At 39.6% G+C, this 26,935-nt stretch overlaps 2 protein-coding genes across 3 annotated transcripts in view; both read right to left on the reverse strand.

The window, feature by feature from the left end:
• Positions 1 to 2,943: 2,943 nt before the first annotated feature.
• isl2b (ISL LIM homeobox 2b) lies at positions 2,944 to 8,012 on the reverse strand. The gene is made up of 6 exons (XM_046389179.1): positions 7,686 to 8,012; positions 7,091 to 7,280; positions 6,462 to 6,724; positions 4,981 to 5,264; positions 4,074 to 4,241; positions 2,944 to 3,741 (listed from the first exon to the last, which is right to left on the reverse strand). Exons 1-6 carry the CDS (start codon positions 7,741 to 7,743, stop codon positions 3,625 to 3,627), a joined length of 1,080 nt encoding a protein of 359 aa, XP_046245135.1. The 5' UTR covers positions 7,744 to 8,012; the 3' UTR covers positions 2,944 to 3,624.
• A 14,440-nt stretch (positions 8,013 to 22,452) lies between these two features.
• Positions 22,453 to 26,935, reverse strand: part of LOC124055468 (transmembrane protein 266-like) — a 45,086-nt gene continuing 40,603 nt past the window's right edge. For both annotated transcript variants that reach the window (XM_046382446.1, XM_046382400.1), the window contains 2 exons: positions 24,312 to 24,374; positions 22,453 to 23,439 (listed from right to left, as the gene is read on the reverse strand). In XM_046382446.1, coding sequence (XP_046238402.1) covers positions 22,799 to 23,439; positions 24,312 to 24,374 — 704 coding nt within the window. In that variant the 3' untranslated portion in view covers positions 22,453 to 22,798. The remainder of the gene's footprint in view (positions 23,440 to 24,311; positions 24,375 to 26,935) is intronic.

Here is a 26,935-nt window from a genome sequence, read left to right on the forward strand (position 1 = left end):
AGTGTGCCTAAACATTTAGTCTTCCCTCACTGATAAAAATGGGATGAATCAAACATTAGAAACACTTCTCAGTATAATACAGTGGAGAAAAAGTTGAATCAGCACCTCTCTCAGACCTCAACATTATATCCTCCGTGAAGGGAAGATTTACTGCAGAACTATTAATTTCAGACTGCATTAATTTGAAGCGTAGAGTAGGCCTATGTGGTCAAAAATAGATTCCTTAAATAAAATAATAACGTTAAAATCAAAAGATGTTTTGCTTTAAAATTAAGATCTAAATGCAATGCGGGCTAATTGATTACAAATCTATAAAATACGTTGATATGTGATGTAATTCCCTGTTAAGTTACCAAGAAAGTAACTTTAGCTTGAATATTGGAAAGAAAAGAAACTGTCAGAGTGCACTGCGCTCTAATATGTCGGTGTCTGTTCTTCTACTTTTATAACAAAATGCCCATTTACACCGGACCTAAAATATGTTCCTGATCCATGTGGCAGTCAGCGAGGGGCGGTTTGGTGACTGGTGGCTGTGGGCGGTGCTGCAGTCCTCCCGAGCTGCGCCGGGTGATCTAATTACGTCCACCCCTCCGCCAATTAGAGAATTACATCACACCTTTAAATGGACTCGTCCTCTTAATCATTAATGATACGGTGTCATTCCCACCGACAGCGTCTGGTTGCGCTGTGGCAACTTGACACAGTTTGGAGTCAATCCTCAATAATGTGAGGGAGAATAAAATATCGCGGAGTGCCGATTTTTTTTTTTTTTTTTTAAGTGAGAAATAAATTCGGGAGTTTTTCATAATTACTGTGCAGGCTCCCGACGTGCAAGACACAACACACAACAACAATCAGGTCAGTTACCACTTACTGAAAAGAGTGACCAGTGAGTGGTGCTGAGACTGTAGACTGAGCTGTGTGTGTGCGTGTGTGTGCGTGCGTGTGTGTGTGACCTTTGTTTATTCTGGTTCTTATCGACGCTCTAAGGGGAAACGCCCATTGATGAACCTGATAGAAGATCATGTGGCCTTCAGGTACCCACACGTCGTTTTATGGCTGTCAGAGGATGTGATCTCTGGGCAGCACAGACTAACAGATCACTTCAGCTTCACTTTGTTTTAGTCCTGTACGGTTTCACCGAATGTATTTGTGCATTTAACTGCTGTTTGAGTTATTTATACGTCAACTCATTTTTAATTTAATCCTAGATTTTAGAAAACAATTGAAGAGATTGACAAATAATTTTTTTTCTTCCTTTTTATTTCCCAATATTTAATATTGGTGTTGTAACTCCCTGTACTCTTGAGTTGTACTCAAAAGCTTTAAAATCCCTTTGTTTTATTTTTAAAACCTTTTGTGACTTTATTTTGTTTCACAAAATTAACGGTTCGAAAGCTGCAAGTTGCGATTATTTTTACACAATAGTCTGAATTGTTTTAGATAATTAATAATGTGATCTAGGCCTATCTCGTGTGATCCTTTAGGGGATGAGTTATATACGGTATCCGTGCTCGAAATGAGCTGTTTTGAAAACATATGCGTCCCCACACATAATTTTCTGCTAGAGGAGAGTTAATAGGCCTACATTCTTGTCTACAAACGCCATTGTTATTCCTCTCTTATCTCTGTTATCTTAATCTGCTTGCATTGTTTACTTATCTTATTTGGAATAGCTCAATTACAAATCTATTATCTGCCTTTTGTCATTCAAACTTCCGATTAAGACACAGCCAGTGTGCCAGAATCGAAAAAAAAAATACTGAATTGTTTCTCAGTGGAAAACGCCCTTTTATCAAAATGCTCTTATCAGTCATTTGCTGTTTTACTGAGTGGAGTTTTGTTAAAATACAGCAGGTGGTGAAATCAGTGCTGATTCCATTTGTTTCCACTTGTAAGAATTAAATAGAAATTTCTGGCAATCAAAAACATGTTGTTGTTTTTTTTACTAAAACAGCAGAACCGAATCGAACACAAGCAGGTTTTTCTTTCACTCCTTGAATAATAAACAGCATTTTAAACCAGACTTTTACCGTGAAATCTAATAGTGCCCGGTCCTGTGCATGCGTAAAAATAAACTACGTATGAATATCTAAAAATAAAACAGGTTGATCCACAGATTTTCAGTGCATTCATAGCATGCTTTGTTTAGTCCTGCACTCGGTGTAAAGGAGGGTCACTGCATTCAGTTCTGTCATCTCGGCTGACTCGTGCGCAATAACGCAACTCAGTGAAGGAAAATAAACCGAGGAGGAGAAGTGACCCTTCACGGGCTGCTCTCAGCTCTCCTCTCGTTCGAGGGGTTCTGAGGGGTGTGTGTGTGTGTGTGTTGGAGGGGGGGGGGGGGGGGGTTAGTTAGTTTGTTGTGGCTTCAGTCAGTGTAGGCTATCGCTTGCAGGTGATGCCAGGACTAGATAAGAGGTCGCCGATCCCTCCGCGCTGTCTAGACCAGCTTGTGACTCAACCAGAGTAACTGGACTGAGGACAATTTGCAGCAGATTTTTGCCCCCAAGATAGTAGCTAAATGACCACTGGCCGATTCCTGCTACATGACCGAGAGGGAAAACACCACAGATGGAGGGCGACGATAAGGCAGCAGAGCCCCCAACCTTCTGTTCAGGCAGGTTAACTTGATAAAGGTGGAACAGGAAAAACAACATATTCTGAACAACCGGTGCAAATATTTGTTTAAAGGCTCGGATCTGTTCCTCAGCTCGGCCCTAGAAGCTCAGTGTCTGTCTGTCTTGAAGAGTAAAGATCTGTCGCCTCTTTCAATTTGACTTCATCACCATAAATGCGCTGGAACCATTTAATTAGGCCCGTGCAATCGTTTTTACCTTACATTTGCAATAAAAGAGAGAGAGTAATTTCAAAGACGAATTTTCAGATTTAAGTTTTATGTTGTTGTCTTGCAAATGCAAAAGAAAAAAAAACTGCGCCTGCTCAAAGATTGGTCATCCAGACACTTTATGTATTCAACTTTTATTTTTTTATCAGGTAATAATCCCTTTAGGAATCGCTTTCCTAACAATAAATAATATAACAATAATTTACTTTTTGTTCGAGAAGCTCAAACAACCTGTATCCTGCCCTTAAGATAAAGTATTTTACAACACGAATAATTTGCAGATTATCATGCTCTGACCTTAAGACAAAGAGTCAACTGGACTCGACAACGCAATAAATGTATCAAAAAATTCTCATGTTGAAGAAACAAGACACAATATGATCACAATGAAATGTCCAGAATGTCACTGTGTTTCGACGTGGAAACGTTTCCAATTTGTTTTTCAGGGAAGGTTTGTTGTAGTATATCCATAGGAAGGTCTTCTGTACATCTTCTTGCTCCGTATCAAGTCATGCAACAATTGTTCTGCTTAGGTTTTTTGTCAGTGAAAGCTCCACAAAAAAAACAAGAAAAACGGAGTCAATCGGTGCTTTCTTGGTTCCATGTCCTACATGTCAGGAAATTAAAAAAAAAAAACAAAACAAAAAAAAACACTCTCCTCTCTGTAGTTCTGGCGATGTGATGAGCTGGTCACATGCAGGGGAGGGGGCCGGGATCATGCTGCAATTGTCCTTGCAGGAGGGTGGGAGTTACCGACAGGTCTGAGGGGCCCCGTTTCACGTCTCCACCGGGCTGGGTACCATACTGTTAGGGGTGTCCGGTAACTGAGAGGACAAAGAAGTCACGTCGCTGCCCGAGGAGTTCCCGAGAGAACCCGATTCAGAGAAAGACACCTGCAAGACAGAAACACTGTCTCAGAATGTGGGAAATATTCAGGCTTTTATTTTGAAAACCTGGCTGTAAAAGTGTTATAGCTCGTTTGTGTCTCTGCATGTAGACTTTCAAGAGAGAGAGAGAAAGTGTGTGTGTGTGTGTGTGTGATGTATGCATGTTTTCATACATGCAACAACATGCATACAGCTGTTTGATAGATAGATAGATAGATAGATAGATAGATAGATAGATAGATAGATAGATAGATAGATAGATAGATAGATAGATAGATAGACTGGCTGACAGGTCTGCAGTGCATGCATGTCAGTGTGTCTATCCTGAACACACACACCAGTTGTTGGAAGGCTGGCTGGTCCAGGTCGCTCTGCAGGGCAAACTCACTCAGAGCTTTCCATGGAGGCTGGTAGGTCTGAACCTCCACTGGGTTTCCCTGCACGGTGCTCTCATGGCGGATAGGACTCCCAGCCACAAGAGGCGTCCCTGTGAGGCCCTGCAGGTTCTGACGAAATAAAATAAAATGAAATAATTTAAAGATTATTACATTACATTATGCATTATTTGTCTGCATACTGCAGGTTCAGCTGTCACCAAAGACTGGACAATAGGCCCTCATGATATGCATGTTTTCAAAATGCTTTCTCCTCAGTGAAAAGAGGCATCCATGTACTATTTTATGATGGTTCCTTCTGGCTGTGGGGCAAGAACTGAACGAAGGTCTCAAAGGAAGAGATGCAGACCGAGCCCCTTAGAAAAGGATGTTTTAATCTTTCAGGTCAAGCAACTGAAGCCAAAGCAGTTGATTCATTATTTATTGAACTTAAGTTTGAATAAAGAAGAACGCTGGAGCCAACTGGAACAGTTGTGTCTTGGTGTAGTTAAAGTAAAAACTTAAGTTTAGAAAAGAGTCAGATAAAAGGCTGCAAGTGATTCACATCAGTGGTAGAAAAGGGGTAGAGAGTGCTAACCACTAGGCAAACAACCTCCAAGGTCACGATATTCTTTACTGAAAATGCTATGAAATTGTGTTCATCTGGCATGCATCTGTTGGGGGCTTTTTTTTTTACTGCTCTCTGGGTTGAATAAAGATTTATGCCAGCCTCAAATCTAAAGGAAAATGTGGAAATTGACTTCATATTTATCATGGTCACCATCTTAAATAAGATGCAAATACGTCAACAAAAGAACAAACAAGTAGTCGCTGATAGTAATCAAGTGGTCAAACTTACGAAGATGCTTACAGTCTTATCACTGTGTTGCTGCTGCTGGAGCTGCTTCATCAGGATTGACTTCTTCTTGTCTTTGCAGCGCTTGTTCTGGAACCAGACCCGGATCACCCTGGGGCTCAGGCCGGTCATTTCCACCAGCTGCTCCTTCATCAGCGCGTCGGGCCTCGGGTTGGCGTTGTAGCAGGTCCTCAGCGTGTGGAGCTGCTTCTCGTTCAGCACAGTCCTGACCCTCGTCGTCTTCTCCGACTGCTTGTGGACGTGGTTCCGATGCGGGGCCTGCCGCACCGTCACCGGGTCTGCTGAGTCCAGAGAAAGGGAAACAGAGCGTAGAAGCTGTCACACGGTCTGCAAGGCCCAGTGCCATTCAGATGTTCACACAAATACTTTGCAGCCCATTTGTCGCAATCTGATCTGTTTTGTGTTTTTATATGCCTCTTGGATTGTTTTGGATGCAGACAAGGCCACTAATATTAGTCAGTATTTTTCTGAGATACATGACCACAGCACCTTAAATCAAAGCCAAAGAGGGAAAAACTATCAATGTTTTTAGGAAGCTCGGTTTGTTTTTCTCTTGTCTTCAGAGGACAAAATGTACTTGGATTTACATCTTGCGTGTAAATCAGAACTAAAGTCAGCTCCATAATGCGCAGAGGTGACAGACTCATTTTTTAAAAGCTATTTTGCGTGTTTTCGATATCCTAAATGATTTTAGGCTCGTTTGCCTCAAGTCTTACATTGTTCTGTTATCCAAAAAAAAAAAATATCCTCAACGGTATCGCCGTAAAACACAAGGTTTTAGTTTTCACCAAGTCTGTACTCTAAGCTCAATTACGTTTCCAAAACGCAACTGAAATATGAAATCGCGCTGTGTCGCCGCTGGAGGCCTGTGTGTGGCTGCACTGCGCTTTGAGCACGACGGTGTGAACATTATTTACACATTTGCTTTGTACTCTTTCTGTTGGCAGGCGACACCAGGATGACAGCGCACACACACACACACACACACACACACACAGTCCCGACTCAAATACCAGATTGTTCACATAATGGCAACAGAGTGCGTTAGCACCTTTGAGATCACTTCTGAAATTATCCTAAAGAAAGTAAACATTTCACACACCCTGACACACACACACACACACACACACAACAAGCCCGACAACAAGGACCGACACAACAAATAATCAAAGATTAAGGACAAAGAAATAAATACAAAAACTTGACAATCCTTAATCAGCTTTTCGTTTTGTTTTCCAAAACTCAAACAATTAAAAATTTCAAGCTCCTTTTTACTTGTTTAAATAATTGTAAAAAAATTAATAAAATAGATCTTTCTTCTTTTTTACAGGATTTAGAATTTAGTTTTACTTTTAATTTGTTTTACTTTTATTAGGTTACAGCTGATGATTTCCTGGTGTTAAAGCCTTCCACTGGCAAGTAGATTAAAAAAAAAAAATCTGAGTAAATAATAACAATAATAATGGTGAGCGGACCTGTCAGGTGCAGCGGTCTGTTGGGGTGGATGTGTCCGGGGCTGATGGGACTTCCTGAGGAGCTCCTCTCCAGCAGCAGGCTGTGGTCCGCACGGCACAGCAGCTCGTCCTCCCGCAGGGAGAACTCGTCTCCCGGCAGCAGCTGCCTGCTGCACACCGAGCACCGAAAACACTCGATGTGGTACACGTTATCCCGGGCTCGCATCACCAAATCGCTGCTGCTGAATCCCAGATTGCATTTTGCGCATTTTATTCCAAACAGCCTGAAAAACGGGTAAAAATAGTTAAGTAATTAAAAAGTATAGAAAGAAATGTAAAAAATAAGAACGAAGAAAACTGACTCAGCGCTGTTGCTAAACGTTCTTGTGCTGTAATTTAGAATTTCAGTGGACAACAAAATAATGTGAAGCATTTTTTTCTCTTTTTTGTAAAATCAATGACCTGATGTGTAAAAACTTTGCAGTTAACTTCTGTTTTTTTGTGCACTTTTATGTCCAAATTCGTCTTTTTTGAATTACGCTTGACTTCTTTGTAATCCAACTTCTTACTGCATTTAAATAAGTTCAACTTTACATGTAAGGTGATTTAACATGACGTATCTTTTACGGGTAATATTTGCAAACTCCTACCTCACGTAATCTCTTTTGCAATACGTTTTGCCGTCCCTGACGAAACAAGTGCACGTCTCATCCAGGTACTGGCTGCACTCTGCACACTTCAGGCAGGCTGCATGCCACTCCAGGTCGGGAGAGACTCTCAGTATGTACTGGTCATGGATCTGACTTCCACATCCTACACACATCGCGAATCCTGGCTTCTCTGCAAAAACCCCACAGCGTTGTAACTGACTGACTGGTTGAAAATGCAGCCAAATTAGCACACTATTACAAACAACTGCAGCATCGCTTCTTATTTTTTTTTTATTTTTAAAATCAAGCCTGGGTGTCTCAATTTTACAGTATTTTTTTTTCCAGACTCGACAAATCTTAATGTTATATAACAGATAAAGTCTTTTCAGTATTCCTAAAGAAAAACAACGAATTATTTCATTTCATTAAAGCATCTGAAAAATGCACATCCAAAGAAATAATTCTACACATTACTGCATTATTAAGAAAATAACTTTAGCAATCGCTGCACTGCTGAATACATCATGTAGCCCCATAAAGCCACCGCGACGGAAATAAAATCTGCATCACACAGTTCTTCAAACAGGCTACTTACTTTTGGAATGATCCCCCATATCACCCAAGAAAGAAGAGCTGAAAATAATATCCACCATACAGGAAGGATAGAGGGGATTGTGGTAGATGCAGAAAAGATGTGAGGAGATGACTGGCCCTTCGGCTGCCTCCCTGATAACGTGTTTCTCTCCGGACTCGGGGGGCGGCGAGGAAGCTGCAGGGTCCAACACGCTGCTGCTCTGACGTCATGACGTCAACACAGAACCTCTCCAATCGCGCAGCTGCACCTCTCTGTCAACCTGTAAATAAATAAATAAATAATAATCCGGTGTATATTTATGTATGAGAAAAGCTAACGAATGCAGATGTTCATCTTTTTGTTTGTTCAAGCGTTGATTCCGAGAGAAAATGTTTTAACAGCACAACCATCGATTCTTTTCGATGTACTTTATATGATGCATGATTTCGTAATTGTCACGATCAGCAACAAAATCTTCATCTGGATGCTACAAATGTGGCAAAGCTTCTGCATCTAAAAATATCTACTGCGAAAAAAATGTCACATTTGTTCAGTTTAACTCGCGCATAGATTAAACTTTTTGTCACACAACAATGACGTTATTGTGATATTATTATGTCCATATTATCAATAACAACGTGTATAGATTGTTGAACTGTGCAGCACAGATCCACACAGGTAAGAGAGTAAAAAAAGAAAAGTCTGTTTTGATTGTATCTCTTCACTGTGTCTTGGTCAAACATCACAGTCATCACCGTCGTGTTGGGGAAATTGCTTTTCTTGAGAACCCGAGTTGGTAGTTTTTGACATGGGGGTAAAAAACAAACAAATCCGTACCTTGATCTTTTGATGAAAACGTATAACCGAAAAGGAGAAACTACTGCAGTGTTTTTCGGACATTAACTGAGCAGGATCTGAGGACAGTGGACGAGTCTTCACTACGCCTGGACTGCTCATGTACTCGAGAACAAGGCCATCTACTGGAGAAAAACCAGAACTGCATTTATCAGAGAAGGAGAACTCGTTTATTGAAATAGTGAGCATACATTAGACTGGACTTTAATCATAAAATAAATAGTATTATAAATGTGCGTATATAAACCATAGATCCACATTAGAAACACCTACTACAAAAGTAGAGTGATCAGAGCAACAGTTGCAAATCTACTTTAATTATATCAAATTTAAGTCTTAATGAAAACATGAATACTCTAAAAACAAGACTTTTTTGTGAAAAAGAATGCATCAGTATATGTGCATAAGATCAAATGTTGGTTCCATAAGAAGATTCATAGACATGATGTCATGTTAATAATGTAAACTTCCATCGATTAGCATTGCTGCAGGAGAACCTTAATGTGCAGGACAGAATGTGGATAGCCAACAACAGGGAGTTCTTTGTTTGTTTGTTTGTTTGGTTACTTGTATATAGTATAGAAATGTAGATAAAATCAGTCTTATAGATTTCCAAAACATATTTCCTGCATCTCTCTGCACTCTCATTCACTCTGTTGCCACCATAGGATAAAGCAACACACTCTCACTATGCCAATAGACTGCTGGGCTGCAAAAAGCGTTCCTTTCGCAAATAACGACTCTTATTTTGAAAACCACATAACCTCCTGCTTGAAACAGCGCTGTGACTGGGTCTTCGCTTCTTTGCTTTGACGAACATGTATGCTGTTCATCGGTGTGTTGTTTCGTCACGTACGATGAGCAGGAACACATGAATGTGATTCAGTCGCGGTTGTGTCTGTTAATATAACTTTGCTGCAACAATAAGGAGATGATACTCACTGGTGTGGGGCTCAGGTGAAGGTCACATCGGGATGGGCTGATGGGCTTTTAACTCCTCAGCTCTGGCCTGCAGGTGAGTTATGGTGGAAACAATGCTTAATGTATTGTTTTAAAAAGGCTTTGGCAGCTATGGTTTTGAGTATTTTAGCTGTTTGACAGCAAATTGCACATGCATTACATTTCTGCCAAACAAAGACAATTTTTAGGTCTAAGATAGTTTTCTGATTGATCCGCAACTTTCGCAGATTTCAGCTTACTTTCAATCAGAACTTTACTGCAACGAACCAGCCATTAATCTGCCAGGTAGAAAATTTTAATAAAAACTCTCACTTCACAGTAAATTTTATGAAAATGTATCAGCTTAATCAATAGCCATCCTAGATTTACAGTTTTAGTTAAAGACTTCCCTTTGCAGCCTTGTCTGGCTCAAGCTTTAGCAGCTGCTCTGCCAGCTGTCTGTTATGTGTTCATGTGTTTGTATGTGTATGATTGAGGACAGGGTCTCCTGCACTTTAGTTTTCCTGCCAACATATCTGCTGCTGCAGACACTGCATTTGGCCTTCGACACAGCTGGGTTGATTAAACTATAAAAGAAGCACGACCGACCAGTGACCTCAGTGCAGGTTGTTGGCTGTCGTGCCAAACTGCCCCAAGTACTGATAGTGAAGTAACACCACATTACTGTAGAGGGTCTCATTAATGCTTTGTATATGTATAAAACTGGTCGTTGCAAGGTAACCCAACAACAGCAACAACAACACTGACTGCCATCACTGCTGCCAGTAATGTTTGAAAGAGCAGCACTGTGTTGTGCCTGATACCTGGTACCAGCTGTATAATGGTAGGCCTGCAGTATTGTAACACAAACTCAGACTAATAGCAGGAATACAAAGAATACCAACAGCCCTCTGCCTAAACTAGACCATGCTTACATAAGGGCGCTGGTTCAGACCAAGCTAAAATTAGAGCACAGCTGACACGGAGGTAACGGTGAGTTCAGTGTTTAGGATGCAGGACCAAGCATCACTTCAATGAGGTCATTTGCAAAATGGCAGAAAGTGTAGAAAGTGTTGCTGGATTTTGTCAGAAGGGACCTGTAAATAATTAACAGAAATATTGTTGTTTTAGTTTATTACGCACGCTGTCGTACAAATACAATATGTTATTATCATTTGCTATAAGATTGAATATCTCTCTGCTTCTCTGTTGTTTTCAGTCACACACCAAATGACACAGAGGAATTAAACATTGTGAACATCTGTGCAGCAGCCTCACATGTCTCTGCGCAACTGTCATTTATTTAGTGAGAAAATTCCCCCCCACTCATGATGTATGTCATGTCATGATCATGTCATGAATTCTCCCCCCAACACACACACACTCACACACACACACACGTACATATTAAAAAATGTAATTTGTGTGCCACATTGTTTTTAGAGGCTACAAGTTTCCCCATCACTCTTGTGTATGCTGTGTATTGGACCAGGACTGGCTTCCAGACTGATGGCACAAATCACGCTTGTAGACGCTTGCCTCTTATGCTCAGATTTTCAGTGAGCAGCACAGAGAAACTTTACAATTTCAGCAATGAATGTGAAAACGACCTTATGGTATCAGACTCGGCACATACATCATTCCTCACAATGAAGTTGAAATTTCAATTGTAGGAACAAGAAGAGAAACACATTTTCCACTGCAGATGGACTTACAGCAGTCATTATCACAAGAATAAAGACCTTTAATTTCTGGAAGTGTGAATGTGTTGAAGATTAGCTTTTGACAGCTGTTAACCTCAGACCTGGCTCAAAACTCTAGACCATAAAAACCAGTTGTGGCAGTAATGCACCATAAAGCTGGATGCCAACCAGCTAGAAACAGTGGAGAAAAAAAAAAGAGAGAAAAAAAAAATCACATTTACAGTCTTAAATACAATTTCAAATACTTCCAAGTTTATTATATGTCATGAGTTTACAGAAGAAACCTGTGAAAGCTGCTGGCTGCAGAAATTCATCCACTCAAACTCAAATTTCTTATCCAGGCCTGCTCTCAGCAGAACAATTCTCTATAATTTATATATCTGTGGAATTTATAAAGAGTTGGGCATGCATAAAAATATCTGATATTATATTATGCATATTGGATTTTCCAACTTTAGTGATTATGCCTCAGTGTTCTAATGCAGCTAAAAGTTTTTTTTTCTTTTTAATGAGTGACCTCACTGTAATTTGTGACTGTTCAATAGAACCGTCAGTTCGTACATCTAATGGTATTTCAATTGAATTAGGATGCATTAAACTAAATCTTAGGTATTTTATTGCAGCTCATATTGATCTTTATTTCAAGGCTAGGCTTTACACTGTTTATTATTAGAAGAAGGTGCAGTGTGTGCTTAAGTCAACGTGACCGACTCACTTGCATCAGTTACTTTAAATTGTACTGTAGGTACGGTGTTTTTCACAGGGAGTGGGATCATATTCAAGCCATTTTTATTTCTTATTGCATAAGTGGTTTGGATGTAATAGAAATTTGTTGCAGATATTTCTTAGAACCAGTCTGAACATTAACTCTTTTATGCTTTTACATACCCTTTTCACCCTGCCCTTGGAGAGCTCATTACAACCATTACTTGAACTTTTATAGTCTCAGTCGCTGTCACTCAAGAGCTTTGTAAGCCTTAACATGTAGTGGTTCCCTTTGCAGAATCTCCTCCCCTGTGTCTGCTAAGCTGGATGTGGCTACTATTTCAAACATCGCTGAGGTCAAATCCCAAGACGCTTTTGTTAGGACCGTGTATGCTGGTAAGCCTCTTGTTTTCCCACAGTGGCCTAAGCAACAATGGAAAGGAAGGCCCGATGCCGCTTTAAGACAACCCAGCTCGAAAGTTTTTTCTTTCTATAGAGCCCAGTGTTATGATAATAATGACAACAATAGAGCACAGACGTAGCTTGATCGTTGCTGTAGAAACATACTGTACATTAAGTGTGCTGCACTTAATCATTCATGAAAACACTGGCAAAGTTTTGGTCATGATTCTGTGGCTTATTAATGCCTGCTATATTGTATACAGAAATTTGAACAACATTTAGCCTGCACAGAAGAGTAACGTATTGAACGCAGACTAAATCACTATGTGCACTCACTGTTTGGCGAACGCTGCAGGTCAGCGGTAAAGTTTATGGGTGTTTTGTGCATATATATTCAATATACAATGACAAGAAGTATCACCTGCAACATTATTGTTTGTATCACATGCAGCATTATTGTTTGTTAATGACTGCCAGATCAAGCCCAGCCATTCTTGCTGTCACTCTAGCATAAAAGCCTCCCAGAAGAATCTCTAATCACAATTTGATGGGGCCCATTAACCTCATGAAATATAGATGTGTGACTGAAATCATCCACTTAAATTTTGGCAAGAGCGAAGTGTTCTTGTTTGAAATTCAGGGGGCTGAGTGGGGGCACGCTTTCCTGGGCTGCATTGCCCAACTTTTCATAGTGGCTTGTTGTCTCTTGAATGTTTTAGGGCTCTGTGGCACTTTGCCTGTATTGTCAGATCAGTGAGTAATTTACTGTGCCAATTCCTTCAACTCCCCACGCTTGATTCATCTGAAATTGCGCCAATTTGTTTATGTCAGTTGGAGCATCTTCTATTTTTTTCCACATAAAAAACACAATCAAACCCATGTTGTAATACTGAGTTTATTGTAGTGGGTGGCTTGTTTGGAGCACAGAAACAGCAGGCTGAGAAATACGCTCAGTGCACATTGATTTGTTCTTTTATGGCCCGTAAGGGTATATTGATTTAACAAATACATGCAGTTAGGTGTATAGTTGTACCTGAAGCAGCAACAGCATGAGTACATGGTCTCAGTGGGAATCAGAATTCAAACCTCACCTCTGCTAACCTTTAATGTTTGGTGTTTATTCATGTCAAGGCCAGTGGCAGTTTAAAGCTGTTGTATGAGCTAGCTGATAAACTGAACGCTGCAGGTCCATTAACTGTGTTCAGTCAATTCTTGCATGTCACGTCTGTGTGTATGCAATCAGGTGTGTGTGTGTGTGTGTGTGTGTGTGTGTGTGTGTGTGCGTGTGTGCTTCATCACAGTTGTATCAGACTGGTAAGAACACAGACAAAATCTACAGATACTGGTTCTAATACTCCCTGCAAAATGACAAACTCTTTGTAAACATCTGTACTCTTTTAAGAGTCTTGATCTGTCACATTTTGTTAGATAAATCTTGGTACATGTTTATGGTCTATTAATTACTATGATCATGACATGTTAAAAAGATGAACCTGATATACTGCAATGTGCAATGTAATACTGTTTAATTACTTTAATTTTGACACATTCGGTTCATCTGAACATTTTTGCTTGCTCTCAGAGACACTTGAGCACCAACTGAACCTCTCGAAATGTAGCTGATGGCTGTTTTAAAGCTCTAAATGATTTACCAGAACCAACAGTGAGATTAAGTGCTTTGAGTCCACTCTTACGTCCACAGTGAGCCAAAAGTGAAATTCATACAAGCACTCAGGTTATAAGATATTAAAAATCTGTAAAGAGATATCTCTTCAAATTATCTTATAAAAACAAAAAAATACATTACAGTGTATTTTACAATAAATTGTTTTTTATAGATCACTTCCTTGATAGTATGTCTCCATGCACAGTTATTTGTTTTATGCCAGGCCCTCAAAAAAAAAGAGAAAATCACATCATCATGCAAACAAAGCCATTTTGAGAGGGGAACCATGTTGCAGATTTATAATTCATAATTCTTCAGAGTTAATGCAGTATTCACATGATAATTAGTATTAATTTTTGATTGGTGCCTCGGGGCAGTTCTGCATTGTTGGCCTGAAGAACCTGTACCATTATTACCTTATTAGTGTAACTGTCAGCCGCCTGTTTTATTTTACAAATGCACATCTTGTATTTTCTTATCAGCTGCACTAATCAACACGGAGCAGCAGCCTTGTTGCTTACCAGCAGCTTTAACAAGACGCTGTGTCACTTAAATGAGGAAAGAAGCATCTCTGTTTGGACCAGTCAAAACAAATGCTGTCACCTACTGTGTGACAACTCTGAACGCACAGAAACAGTTGGTCTGTAAAGAGGTTTGTCCACTGTAACCAAACACAGAAAGAGCTGAAAAGTGAGAAATATATATTAATAGTAATTAGTAATATATTAGTAATTAGTAATATATATTCTATCCCTGTTTCAACTTAAACAACATGGTTTGAGGCAGAAAAGCTAATATTTTTGTTTGTTTCATGGGGTGAACAAAACAACAGGAGCACCTTACAGTATAATGCAGTTGTTCCTGCTTGGTGCAGCACCTTCCTGTTGTTTTATCTAAGTACTTGCTAATGTGTTCATTCTTACCATCTTCTGCTATGAGTAAATGTAATTTAATATAATCTGTACAACAGTACAGATCTTACAGGTCTTTTGCCATGTGCTCCACAGTGTTCTGCTTACTGGCCAGCTGATTAATTCAGCTGTGTCACAATCTGTGTGTTTTGTAAGGCACTCATGTTCTCACACCTGAGGGAAGCTTTACTGTGTGAGGGAAGAGGTTTCAGCATCACTTTGGGGTATTTTATTAACAGGACAGCAGGTGCACGGCTCCCTGACCTGCTCCCTTCTCCAGCTGTGTGTTCTGTGTGTGTGCGCGCGTGTGAGTCTGTGTGTGTATGTGAGCATGTGGAGACCAAATGGCAGACAACCAGAGCTCTGGGAAAACCGACTGAGCTTGGCAAATCGACTGGTGACTCTGGTGAACCAAAAGCCGCCTCCTGCTGCCTCAGTCGGCTACTGTCCAGAGGAAACTTTGAAAAACTGTTTGTATGCAGCTGGAAGTAAAGGAGTGTGCTTTTCTTTTTTTTTTTCTTTCTGTCCCACAAGTGAAAAAAAGGCCCTTCAGATTGACAGCGCCTTTCATACTGTATTATCCGGCCTGGCTTTTAACTCCAGGAGAACTGTGTTCACAAATTGATGCTCTGCTCCTTTGGGGCTGTAGCTGAAACATTAAATTGTACTGAAATATTCATATGTGAGTGCATTTAGCTGAGAGCAATTGATGTGCGACTCCCCAGACGCCAAATGGAAATGTTGCAGGGCCCCAGCACGCGCTGGCAGACACCCTGAGCTCTGGCCAGGACAGTGATTGCGATTTAGCCAAGGATACCAATTCAGACTAAGATAAGCTACCAGACTCAGGATGGCTGATGTCAGGGTTTGCCCTGGTCGCTAGAGAATATGTGGTGGGTTTGTGTTGTACACCAGTTGTCAATTTGGGAGTTATCAAGAATTTTAGTACAAATAAAAGATATGTGTAAAGAAAGCCAAAAATCTTCAATAAGGGATTTAAGTTGTCAAACTGCTACTTCTGCTGGTAAACATTTCAGGTAAGGATGCTAGTCAGCCAGGAATAGATCTTCATTAGTTTTAGATGGATACATTACACGCAGAGATACTGTATTTTGTGATTATTGATGACTACATTAAAATGTTAATGCACTTAGCACTGCTATTAAAGTAACTCTCTTCTATTAATACTTCTACATGCCTGTTTATTAAAATACAGGAAGTCTACATTTCAGTTGTTGCAGTAGATTGTGCTTTATGGTCTACCTCCATTGTATTTTGTATATTCCTTCATAAATATTTATGTATTCCACTATAAATATGGCATACGCTTTTCACAAGACCAAGTTCAGAATTCTGATTTAATTCAGAAAGTTTGTGTTTGGACCAGTAAGCAACCCATGTCAGTAAGAAATTTTGGAAAACTGAGATTATTTTAATTCACCTTTGAAATAAAGATTAATTTGCAGACGTGTAAATCAGTCATTTTCAGTACACTTGTGTATGTCATAGCAAATGTTTGGTCAGGATGTTTATGCATTGAAGCAAGACATTGAATATGACTTCAATAGGGTTTAGAAAAAAATGTTGAATCTGCAGCAGCCATTTCCCTGAGGAGCTGGGCTTTTTAACTGAAAAATGTTTGCTAATTTACCCCTCGTATATCAAGTCATGCATAATTACATACTTACATGTTGGATTGCTGAATTAATTTTGATGTTCTGTAGATTATTTTATTCAGTTGTTTTGGAGCACAGAGTGATTTAGTGTCCCATCTCCCAGAGGACTGTCTCAGTTGTGTCCTCATGTTTATCACATGACCAACTAGCATACATCTTTTTTCTTTTCCTTTGGAAAAATGTGGAAAAAGCCAAATAATTTGACATTACACAACTCACACTCAAGAATTAGTTTCTCATTTGGCTTGTTCATAATCTGTTTGCATTCCTGTTATTAGTAAATTAAAAATGTGATTTTAATTAACTAAAAACTGATTTAATAACTAATATTGTATCTTAAGAGATGAAGGGATTGAGCTTGGTCACTCAGTGGGTTATTTCCAGTTCTCTTGTTTTTTTTTTTGTTTTTTTTTCTGTTGTTGACCCACTTTTATCCTAAGTAGCATAACAAGCATCTGAGGGGAGGGTACCATGACAAAAACTGTATTTTTATGTAAATGAAAAAAAAAAGTCTTCTGTAGCCATGACAACAGTCTCCTGAGTGGATTTCTTCCACCAAGCGAACCTCTGGATCCTGTGCACTTAAGAAATATGTTTCAAAAAGAGAACCTGAGAAGCTTTTTAAAGAATGATGTATAATTTATTTGTATTTTTCTCCTGCTTCAGAGCCTCTGGAAAGAGGGTCCTGTTTGAGACGTGTTCTGAATCTGTCAGACAGCAGCAGTAATGCAGTCATACTCCCCACATGTATTTGTTCTCAATGAGAATGACCCTTTTTAACATATACCCAGCTGTTCAGTGTCATACAGCAGTATTTAAAATCTCTTCCATGCACTTGAGAAAAAACAACAAAACTGCTTAGGTGTGAATCAGTAAATATCTCTTGGATAGACAATCAAAACATCCAATGCTGTGTATTAATACCAATTCATTTTATTGATAGGATATTATTGCTAGCTCAGTTTCTATCATAGTACCAGTTTATTGGGTGAGCAGGTGTAATAAGTCTTTAGAAGTAGCCCAATGTATAAACTGATAACTGGCCAGTATATCTGCTGTTGTGTCGTACTTAGAACAAACACAAACTAACTAATGCTGAAGCCCGAAAGTTAACAATAGTAACATAAAAAGCTAATGGGAGCTCACAGACTGACAAGAATTTTACTTTCAGGTGTTTTAATACAGAAAGTGCATGAAGCCTATGATCATAATATAAAATAGTCATTCTGTCATTGTGTTACTTTTGGATGCGATTATCTTAAAAATCCCCTGGAACCCCCTCAAGAACTCTGCAAATAGAGATTCATTGATCATAGCTGAAGTGGCAGCATCATGGGCATCAGCCTTTGGGTAGCAAATAACAGTGTGTATAGTGTGAGGTTGTATATACTGTGAAGATGGTACCGAGTGTACCAAAATAGAAAACCAAAACAATAAGTGATAGACACTATAAAGCTCTGTAGAGCTGAGAGAACATGCAAAAGCAGTCATAATTCTCTTTCATTTTATCACTACAAGAGACCCCTTTCACGTGTCGACTTGTGATCCGTTATTATTATAAGAATATTGATTGTCACTTCTTCAAATTCACTACAGAGATAATGGACATGTGTGCTTCACTGGGGACAGTTTTTGAAGACTCCATTGAAGAAATCCAAGGTGAATTTTAAACTCAACCAAACCCTTAAAAGCCATTACTTGTAGATCTAAATGAAGGTGAAATTAAAATTTACACTGACTCTGATGACTTAACTTGGAACTATGCACTCTACTCTTTACTCACAGTGGAACACGGAGTGACAGAGCCAGTGCATGTAAGACATCACACAGAATAAAGGGTTGTGTACTTTTTAAAATGAAGACTTTAAGTTTTTAATTTAACTATAATGTGACAAAATATGACTTTGTTGTTGAACTCATATTCACTATTTCTAAAACACAATGGGGAATATAATGTATACCTGTTTAGCTACAGTAGCTCAAAATGTAAAAATACACAGCCTTTAAAGTAATCAACATCCAGCTTATATCCATCCGTGAAATTTTAGTCTCTTTGATCTGTGCAGCCCTGAGAGAAGTTTGGATTCATAATCCTAATATGACTCACCAAACCTCTTTTCATACCTGCAGAATTAACACTAATGATATTGTTAGTAAGCAAGGAAGTTATCTCATTTTAATAGTCAGCAGATATAAATTGATCTCGGAGGTCTATAAGAGAAGATTTTCATCTCCCCTCAGAGGCCTTTGTGTTGCCCTCAAAACACATGGTTGTCCCAGAGCTTGAGTATTGCACCTGGTTACTGCTGATCCCACATGGTTTTAAGCCTCAAAAGAACATTAATGTATCACTGCTCCATGTGCCCTCTGTTCATGAGAATAAAAACAATGATCATGTAATGTTAATGCAGTTAAAGTGACTCCCTCTGTGCCATTATTAAAGCATTTTAATTATTAAGTGTCTAATGGTCACTGTTAATTCACTTAGCTTCCTGTGAGTATGACAGGGACTGTACCTCTTGGTTCATCAGAGAGGTCCCAAAAGCAATTTACTTCTTAGCCCGTCTCCTAAAGGTCTGCTCAGTGTTCCTGCCTGTCAAAATTGAACACAACTCAGGCTCTCCTGGTATGATACGTATTGACAAATTGGGTTCATATGAATCATTTAGGCTCACCTATTATGTGACATTTAGATGTAAACAAAAGACATTTGGCATCACGTTTTGTCTACAGTTTTGCAGTTTTGCAAAATTTACTTCCAGTATTTTCATCACAAGTAATTTAGTGTGTAATTGAACATAAAGAGTTCTGATGAGCTGAAAGGGGTTCAGATTAGAGATAGAGTACCTCCAACTGAGACATTAATACCAAGGCAGCTGTGACAGATAGAGGCTGCGCCAGAGTTTGCCTCCCATATTCAGCAGGATTCTTTTGTGTGTGTCGAGAGCCAAGCAGATCATTACTTATTTACTTGTTCCGTAGCATGCGATAGGCATTGTTGTTTTTGTGAACTAGACTGATGTGATGGTCTAGTAATGGTTAGAAGATTGCAGGTTCACATTATCAACTTACATGTTGGCTGTTTTCTCGACAGAGTTGGCTGCTGAAGTCAATTTTTTTATTTTTATTTTTTAAAAAAGGGTTTTTAGGGTTTTCTTTCTTTTTAGATTTAGTTTTACAAATGATTTTACAACAGTTAGCAGGATTTTGACCAGTGTAACATAATTTATTTGCTGCCAGCACCTCTACATTTTCCTGATAAGATAAGTAAAATGGAATACTTGAAACAACAAACATGTATATTCAGCAAAACTCCAAGGTTTTAAAATTTGTTCTATTCTGGTCCATTTTTAAGCTGTTCCACTGATGGCGTGATCATTAGTTTAACCTGTATTTAACTTATTTAGATATGAAACATTAACTTATCATTAATGATAAGTAGACCTGCCAAATAACAAGGCTGTTTGACATTTATTTGAGTCATTCCATCACATTTAGAATTGCCTTATTGTTGCAGCTGTAATACATCTGATATTTTCATTCGAAATCCAAAATGGTTGATAAAGCTGTTGTTCGGAGTATTTACATAATATTTATTATGATTAGGACTGTTTTCCCACTGTTGCACACAAAAGCCATGTATGCCATGGTTGGCTCATAGCCTGGAGTCAATCCTGGTCACTGTTACTGTTCATCCCGCATGGTTTTAAATGTATAACTGGTCAGTGTTCAAGTCAAGTGTAAATTGATTTTTGTTTTATTTTAAAAAAAAAATACAGATTTTTGTGGTCTAATTTATCTGCAAATACTACAGGATCTTTACACAAGAGGCCTCCAGTATTGTCTATTGGCCCTCAGCATTTTTATTTGAATGTGCCAAGGGAGACATTTTCAAGTTGTACACAAATGTTTTAACTACTTTTTCTTTTTATCATTTTATCTTATTTATCAAGACTTTTATAAAAAATGCTTCTTTCTTTCAACATGAATTTCAAACTCTACATTTTGTATCTTAAATATCAACTCTATATGTTATTATCTAATTAAGTCTCAGTTTAGCATGTTCCTGGTTCCCATATCCATATGGAGAGAAGGGGGTTATCCTTTGCCTTATGAAATAGATGTAATAAATTCCTTGGGATTAAAATATTTTTGGTCTATACCACTGTGAAAAGGTGTAGTTTTATGTAATGTTTCCAGTCACAAGTTGATAGTCTATAAAGTAAGTCTTACAGCCAGTGTCATCATTTATTCAGAGTGATGACTTTTCAGTTTTGGATTTCCAAAGAGCTAAATATTTCTGTACTAGTCCCCCATAGGTACTGTGTCATTTAGAAATAAAATAAATAAAGCTATTACAAGCAAAGCTCACATATCCAATTCTGCAAATGAACTGCTCAGTTCACCGAACTTAAAACAGTTGTGTTGGTAGCTTAATTGCAGCCGTAATAGCTATTAACAATTAAAACATTCTCTGGATACTTGTAAACATTTGACAAGCAACAAAATGGTACAGCAGTTTATCTTCTGAATTAATGATACAAGAAGGTAATTAGGGAGATTGAGTCTTCTCACAACACACTCACATTGATTTGACCAATTAGCAGTTGTTGTGACAGGTCGTCTACTGTTAATAACCTTAAATAATTCAGTTTTCAAAATCACATGCACATAAGGAGACTATGCTAATGCAATAGTGCTGTACAGTGCAGTGTGTAAGTGCCTGTGGGAGGAATGTTTCAGTCAGACTTCCCACAGTTTTCTTGATCACGTTTTAAAGCATGTGTCGCAATTTACGCTTTAATAATATTTCATCCTGCTGCAGTGTCTTTGGTACAGCTCTAAATCACTAAACATGATATGTTAACAAGAGTCAGTAAACTGAAAGCAGTTAAGGAAATACTAACTTTTATTTTTGCTATTTTCATTCAAATGACAACACCTGCATTTGGCAATAATTTCCTCCATATCAAGTTTACAAAAGTGTCTGTAAACATTAAAGTGCAAATAATTTGCTTGCCATTTAGGGCACCTAACTTTTAAAGGTTCATGCTACAAGCACTCCAATCAAATTTCTTGTGCAGAATCCAGTCACTTACCTTTTCAATTCACCCACACACATATGCCTTACTAATGCTTTTTCTATAAGTAAAACAAAAATGCTATTTAATAAATTTTGATGATGGTCCATGGTCCACAACAGCTATTGTTATTGTCTTTGCTCTCAGGATATATTCCAACTAACTGTCCCAAAAGTACTTAAGTAATAAAAAAGGGCATTTGAATATGCTGCTCCCTCTGTTTGGAACCAATTGCAAAATTACCTGAATCTATGGGAGCTGGTCTTACTAGATACATCATCTGAAGATGTTACAAATGATGTGGAAGCAATTACAACTACTGCCATCCACAATGGCTGTAGATGTTTTGTGTGTTTGTGGATTTCATGATTCTGTCACTTGTTCTCTGTGTTCAAATTATTTTATGTATGTTTTATATCTGAAACTGTAATTGTGCTGCTGCTCTTGAAAAACATTTCTTTACTCTCAGTGAGACTTTACTCCTGGTGAAATAAAGGTAAAATTATATGGTTTCAAACAGAACAAATAGGTGATAGAAAGGCAAAAAAGGCTGTTTTCATAGCCAGTCTTATGTACCCTGTGTCTGTTTGAAGAAAGAATTACATGACTGATGTTTAAAGGTAAACTAATGAAAAATGCAGTTAGAAAACACTTCCAAGAACAGAGAGCAGTGTCTTGGTTTGCAACACTGTTCAGAAGTAAAGTTTTTGTACAGGATAGGCTTAAATGGCCCCTTGCTGGTTTTAATTTGTTCAGTGCATTTAGGACCTATTCAAAGTGAGAATTCCTGATGAAGAATGTGTCCAAGAACACATTGACCCCCCCCCCCCACCACCACCCCTCCATCGGGATGTTATAGTCTTTGTTGTGCTATATCAGGGCATTTCTGATTTCATAAATCCAGGGGAGCAGGGGAGGTTGGACAGTATGGCAAAGGGCCTAAGAGTTTTTATTGTCATTTCTACTGTTAACTTCTGAACACATCAAGTTAAGGAATATCAGTGTTAGCTGGAAGCTAAGGCTCAAGCTTGCTCTCAGTTGGCTAAGACTGGATTTACACAGCAACAGAAAAATCCCTTTTTTCAATCTCATGTGGTCCCTCTCATGAGGTGTGACCTGCCACAAGAGTTCAGACAAATGCCAAATAGGGTGGCAGTAAGAAAGAGAGAAGACTTCTGTTTCTGTGTAAATGTAGCTTATGTATCAGGCATGTGCCCCAGAGGGTTGTCAGCCGGTCCCAGGAGCCGGCACTTCTCCTCTAGGGATGGCTCAGTGGTGCTACCCTGCAGGTGGATCAGAGGCTTGGTCTGCAACAGTACACAACCCCTCTCACGGCCTTGCCTCTCTTCTTGGTTCCTGCGGTTGAAGATGTTTATTCTGTTGTCCATTTCAGGGCTGGCCTTTTCTGAGCCAGTAGGGCTGGGAAGCTTAAGGTTGACCGGGTCCACTGCCATGCCCTTTTGAGCAAGGCAGGCGTCCTCAGAGAGGGAGGAGAGTAGCTCCTGCACCACCATGCTGGGGTCCCTGCAGGGGTCCTGGCCTGAGAAGGAAGGAGGGCAGCAGCGACGGGAGCTGTAGCTCAGACTGAGGTCCTGAGCCGTGCTGCTGCTGCAGTCTGTCAAAGATGAACCTGGGGTGTGGCTACTCACGCTGTGGGGGCGTGCCGTCAGGCTGCCACTGGAACGTGATACGCTCGTCGAGGCATCGCTTATTGCGCTGCCCACCCTCTCCATGGCAAGCATCGGGTTTGACTGGATGGGATTTGGGTTGTTGGGGAGGTGAACGTCAATGGCTGCCGTGGTGATGATCCGGGCACCTAAGCCAGTAGCTCCAGCATCTTGAAAGACATTGCTCATATTTAGAAACAGTCTACACAAATACAACAAATTAGGTCTTTACTTCACACACAACAGGCAGTAAACACTGTACTGTCATTTAGACAAATTTTAAAACCTGGGAATGAATTATGCTGCCATTTGAGGTATGGTCTGACATATTTAATCAGCATCAAGAGTGCAGAATTGAGATTTTTGTTTAAGCCGAGCTACAAAAAAAGGAGTTAGGAGTAAAATTCTGATTTTAGATTCAAATATATACATAAAATTGCTTTCCAGCTCTCTTCAGATTCTGTGCGAGGCTGTAACTAAAAACTGTCTCACCAAATGTTTTACATACACTCCATTACCAAAACTATTGAATTTTGCCCTATGACCTATGATTCAGGGCGGCCACAGTGGTTCAGTGGTTAGCACTGTCGCCTCATAGGTTCGAATCCCGGTCTGGGCCCTTCTATGTGGAGTTTGCATGTTCTTCCTGTGCCTGCGTGGGTTTTCTCCGGGTACTCTTGCTTCCTCCCACAATACCAAAAACATGCACATTAGGTTAATTGGCTACTCTAAATTGCCCCTAGGTGTGAGTGTGAGAGTATGTGGTTGTCTGTCCTTGTGTGTCGGCCCTGCAATTGACTGGCGACCAGTCCAGGGTGTACCCTGCCTCTCGCCCGTAGTCAGCTGGGATAGGCACCAGCCCCACCCGCGACCCTGACGGATAAGCGGTATAGAAAATGGATGGATGGATGGATGAACCTATGATTCATCAGCCTCATATCCCTTCAAGAAGAATTTTGAGTAGCCGCTGGAGAGGCAGAGCAAAGACTTCTTGGTGACTGCTTAGCGGTGTATAATGAGTTCAGCGTTCATAGTCACTTACCACTGCTTGCTTCACTGTAGTATTGGCTGATGTAGTTGTTCATATCGTCACGTACAACTGTATCTAGGTTAAAAACAAATAAAACAAATGAAAAAGAAAGAAATGAATATTTTTAGAATTCTTTTTTAGCACACAAACCCTAAAGGCTACACCATGCATCTGGACGAGATGCAAAGGGGACATGGTAAAGCAACAGTATCTGACAACCTGGGAGGAGGACAGGTTTATTATTTTATATGGTATGATTACAGAATGGACCATGAATCTTAAACAGGTAGCAAAAAGTGATTTGTAAATTAAGGTTTAATATAGTGTGACTGAACTGCCAATACACAGTGTAGCAGTGACTGTAATTGGATTTCACATCTATTGTCTGTATGTACTTTGGTCCATTTCAGTGTTAACATCGCAAACTAGTCCAAATGGAAAATATCCCTTATGTTTACAATAAAATATTGACAGAGATGACTTCTGCCCCAGACCACAGGTGCCTTATTGGCAAATGGTTAGGATCACGCACTGCCTTGCTGTGCATTAGCTGTATCCCTGTGCACCAGAAATTAACTGGAACAGGGACAGGGTGGGGTTGGTTTCAGAGATGAGAGACACCAGGGGAAAGAGAGAGAGAGAGAGAGAGAGAGAGAGAGAGAGAGATCTTTGTTCAGGCATAGATCCTACCCATATAGGAGGCCTCAGTGTGTGTGTGCGTGGTGAGTGGCTGTGATCTGCTACGCTCTTCTTTTCGCTTGATTGGTCTTGAGCTCACTGTCCACTGGCTGAGTGCAAACCCAGAGTACCCTGAGTGCTAGCCCCTGTCCCCTGGGACATGCTGCAGACTCTGATGGGTAATTTCATTTATTTTTCAGTCTAAAATATTAATCCCTGAGCCAGCCCTAGAGAGGGAGCATTGCACTCACTAAAACAAGACCAAGACAATCACTCCACAATTAATAACACATGAGTATTAAAAAAATAGAGAATGGGCTGTCCAGCATACATAAAAGACTCTTCTGTCTGTGACAGGCAGGTTACCAGGCTGTCATCTGTCTGTGGAAAAAGAGAGGTGACAAGCTGAGGTCCTTTTAGTTCAAATCTAAAGTATAATTAGTATCATAAGTATATCATAAGTATCAGTTCTACACTGCAGGTGAAGTGGTATGAGAGTAGACCCCAAGAAGAAACTAATGTTAATATGGATAAACGCGCTAAAATACACTTTGTTATGAGAACATAAAAGTTTCACAGTTTGGGTTCTACATGTACAGTTTAGACTTTTAGCTGTGTTGGCAGCACAACTCTGGGATAGCAATGTAATTTGGTGTATCAAATGAAATTTCTCAAACACTAATGGATAGACTGCCCTCAAATTTTTCTTTGATGTCTCTCTAAAGATGAACTGTAATAACTTTTATTGATCCTCTTAGTTTTCATCTACTGCCACAAAGTTGAAATTTTGTCCAGTTCTTTGGCTTAAGACTCAATATTTGCAAAATTAATAATATTCCCATCAATGCCATCTGTATTTTATATTTGATGCTAAATAGCAAATGTTAGCATGCTAACACCCTAAATTTTAAACAACAGCATGTTAGTATTGCAATTGTGAACATGTCAGCATTCTGAAGTGAGCATTTAGCTCAAAAGCATTTCAGTAGTAAGGATTCAAAGTGCCAATAATGGGGTTCGAGACTCTTGTAGTAGGTGTTGCAGTACTGTGTGCGCCATCATTACAATCTTCTCTCAGAATGTAAAACTCCACTGACTCACTGATTAACACTGATTGTCATAGGTTGTTCTGCAGATGAGTGTGAGAGAAGCCCATGTATGCAATATTTAGCAAAACAAATAAACTTCATTTGACTTGTCCTGACGTGACTTAAGCCCTGTGGCCTAAGTGTGCATCCCACTGACCATGTTTCTGTAAAAAGCCCCATTTGTTTCTGAAAGCCAGGATTCCCACTATGCCCTTGGGGTAATATTGCGGTTGCAGTGGAGCCTCCTTGTGCCCTATTGTGGTTTGCAGGTGAAGGGGAACAGATGTTGACAGGAACCCACTCTCTCTTAACAAGGTCCAATGCACAGAGCACTCTGTACCTGAAATAGTCCAAGTGGTCTGGGTTGGCTAGGTTGGCCTAGCCATGAGGGGGCCGGTAAGAAAGATGGTTTGGGCATGTCAGAAACCCACGCAAGCTGGCGCAATGTCAGAGCACATGCTTGTTTTCTCCAGGATTCACCAGATCCTAAAAGCATTTTTGCCCTCATATTGATCCCAGAGTGCCTGCGGTCAGATGGGTGTTGTGTGCAAGCATGGAGGGACTAAGAAGCAGGCCTCGAAGATGCTCCAGGGCTACTGCTCCAGATTAACTGTACACTACTCTGGCATCCAGTTCACCTGATGTTACAGCATCAGAGACTTTTTGTTGCACATAATTATGTACATATTTTATGCTGCTCCTCTCTCCTGATTTTTTCTGCTGCTTCCTCATGCAAACACTGCACCTGGTCTGATGTATACTCAAATAGGCTGTATCTTTAATGCCACAGAGTTTTGTCTTCGATGCATACATTTTTAATTAGTGAAATAGTGTTTTACTATTAATTAGAGCCAACTGTATTAACCTCAC

Source organism: Scatophagus argus, chromosome 1 (genome assembly GCF_020382885.2).
Source record: "Scatophagus argus isolate fScaArg1 chromosome 1, fScaArg1.pri, whole genome shotgun sequence".
NCBI classification, from domain to species: Eukaryota; Metazoa; Chordata; class Actinopteri; family Scatophagidae; genus Scatophagus; species Scatophagus argus.

What these genes read in the sequence shown, in the direction of transcription:
- isl2b (XM_046389179.1), bottom strand. Translation starts at nt 7,743, where the DNA reads ATGGTGGATATTATTTTCAGCTCTTCTTTCTTGGGTGATATGGGGGAT. An exon ending in TGCAAAAGAGATTACGTGAG is followed by an intron (nt 6,725 to 7,090) that starts GTAGGAGTTTGC and finishes CCCGTTTTTCAG; the next exon opens with GCTGTTTGGAATAAAATGCG. An exon ending in AGCCAGCCTTCCAACAACTG is followed by an intron (nt 3,742 to 4,073) that starts GTGTGTGTGTTC and finishes TCTGTCTTGCAG; the next exon opens with GTGTCTTTCTCTGAATCGGG.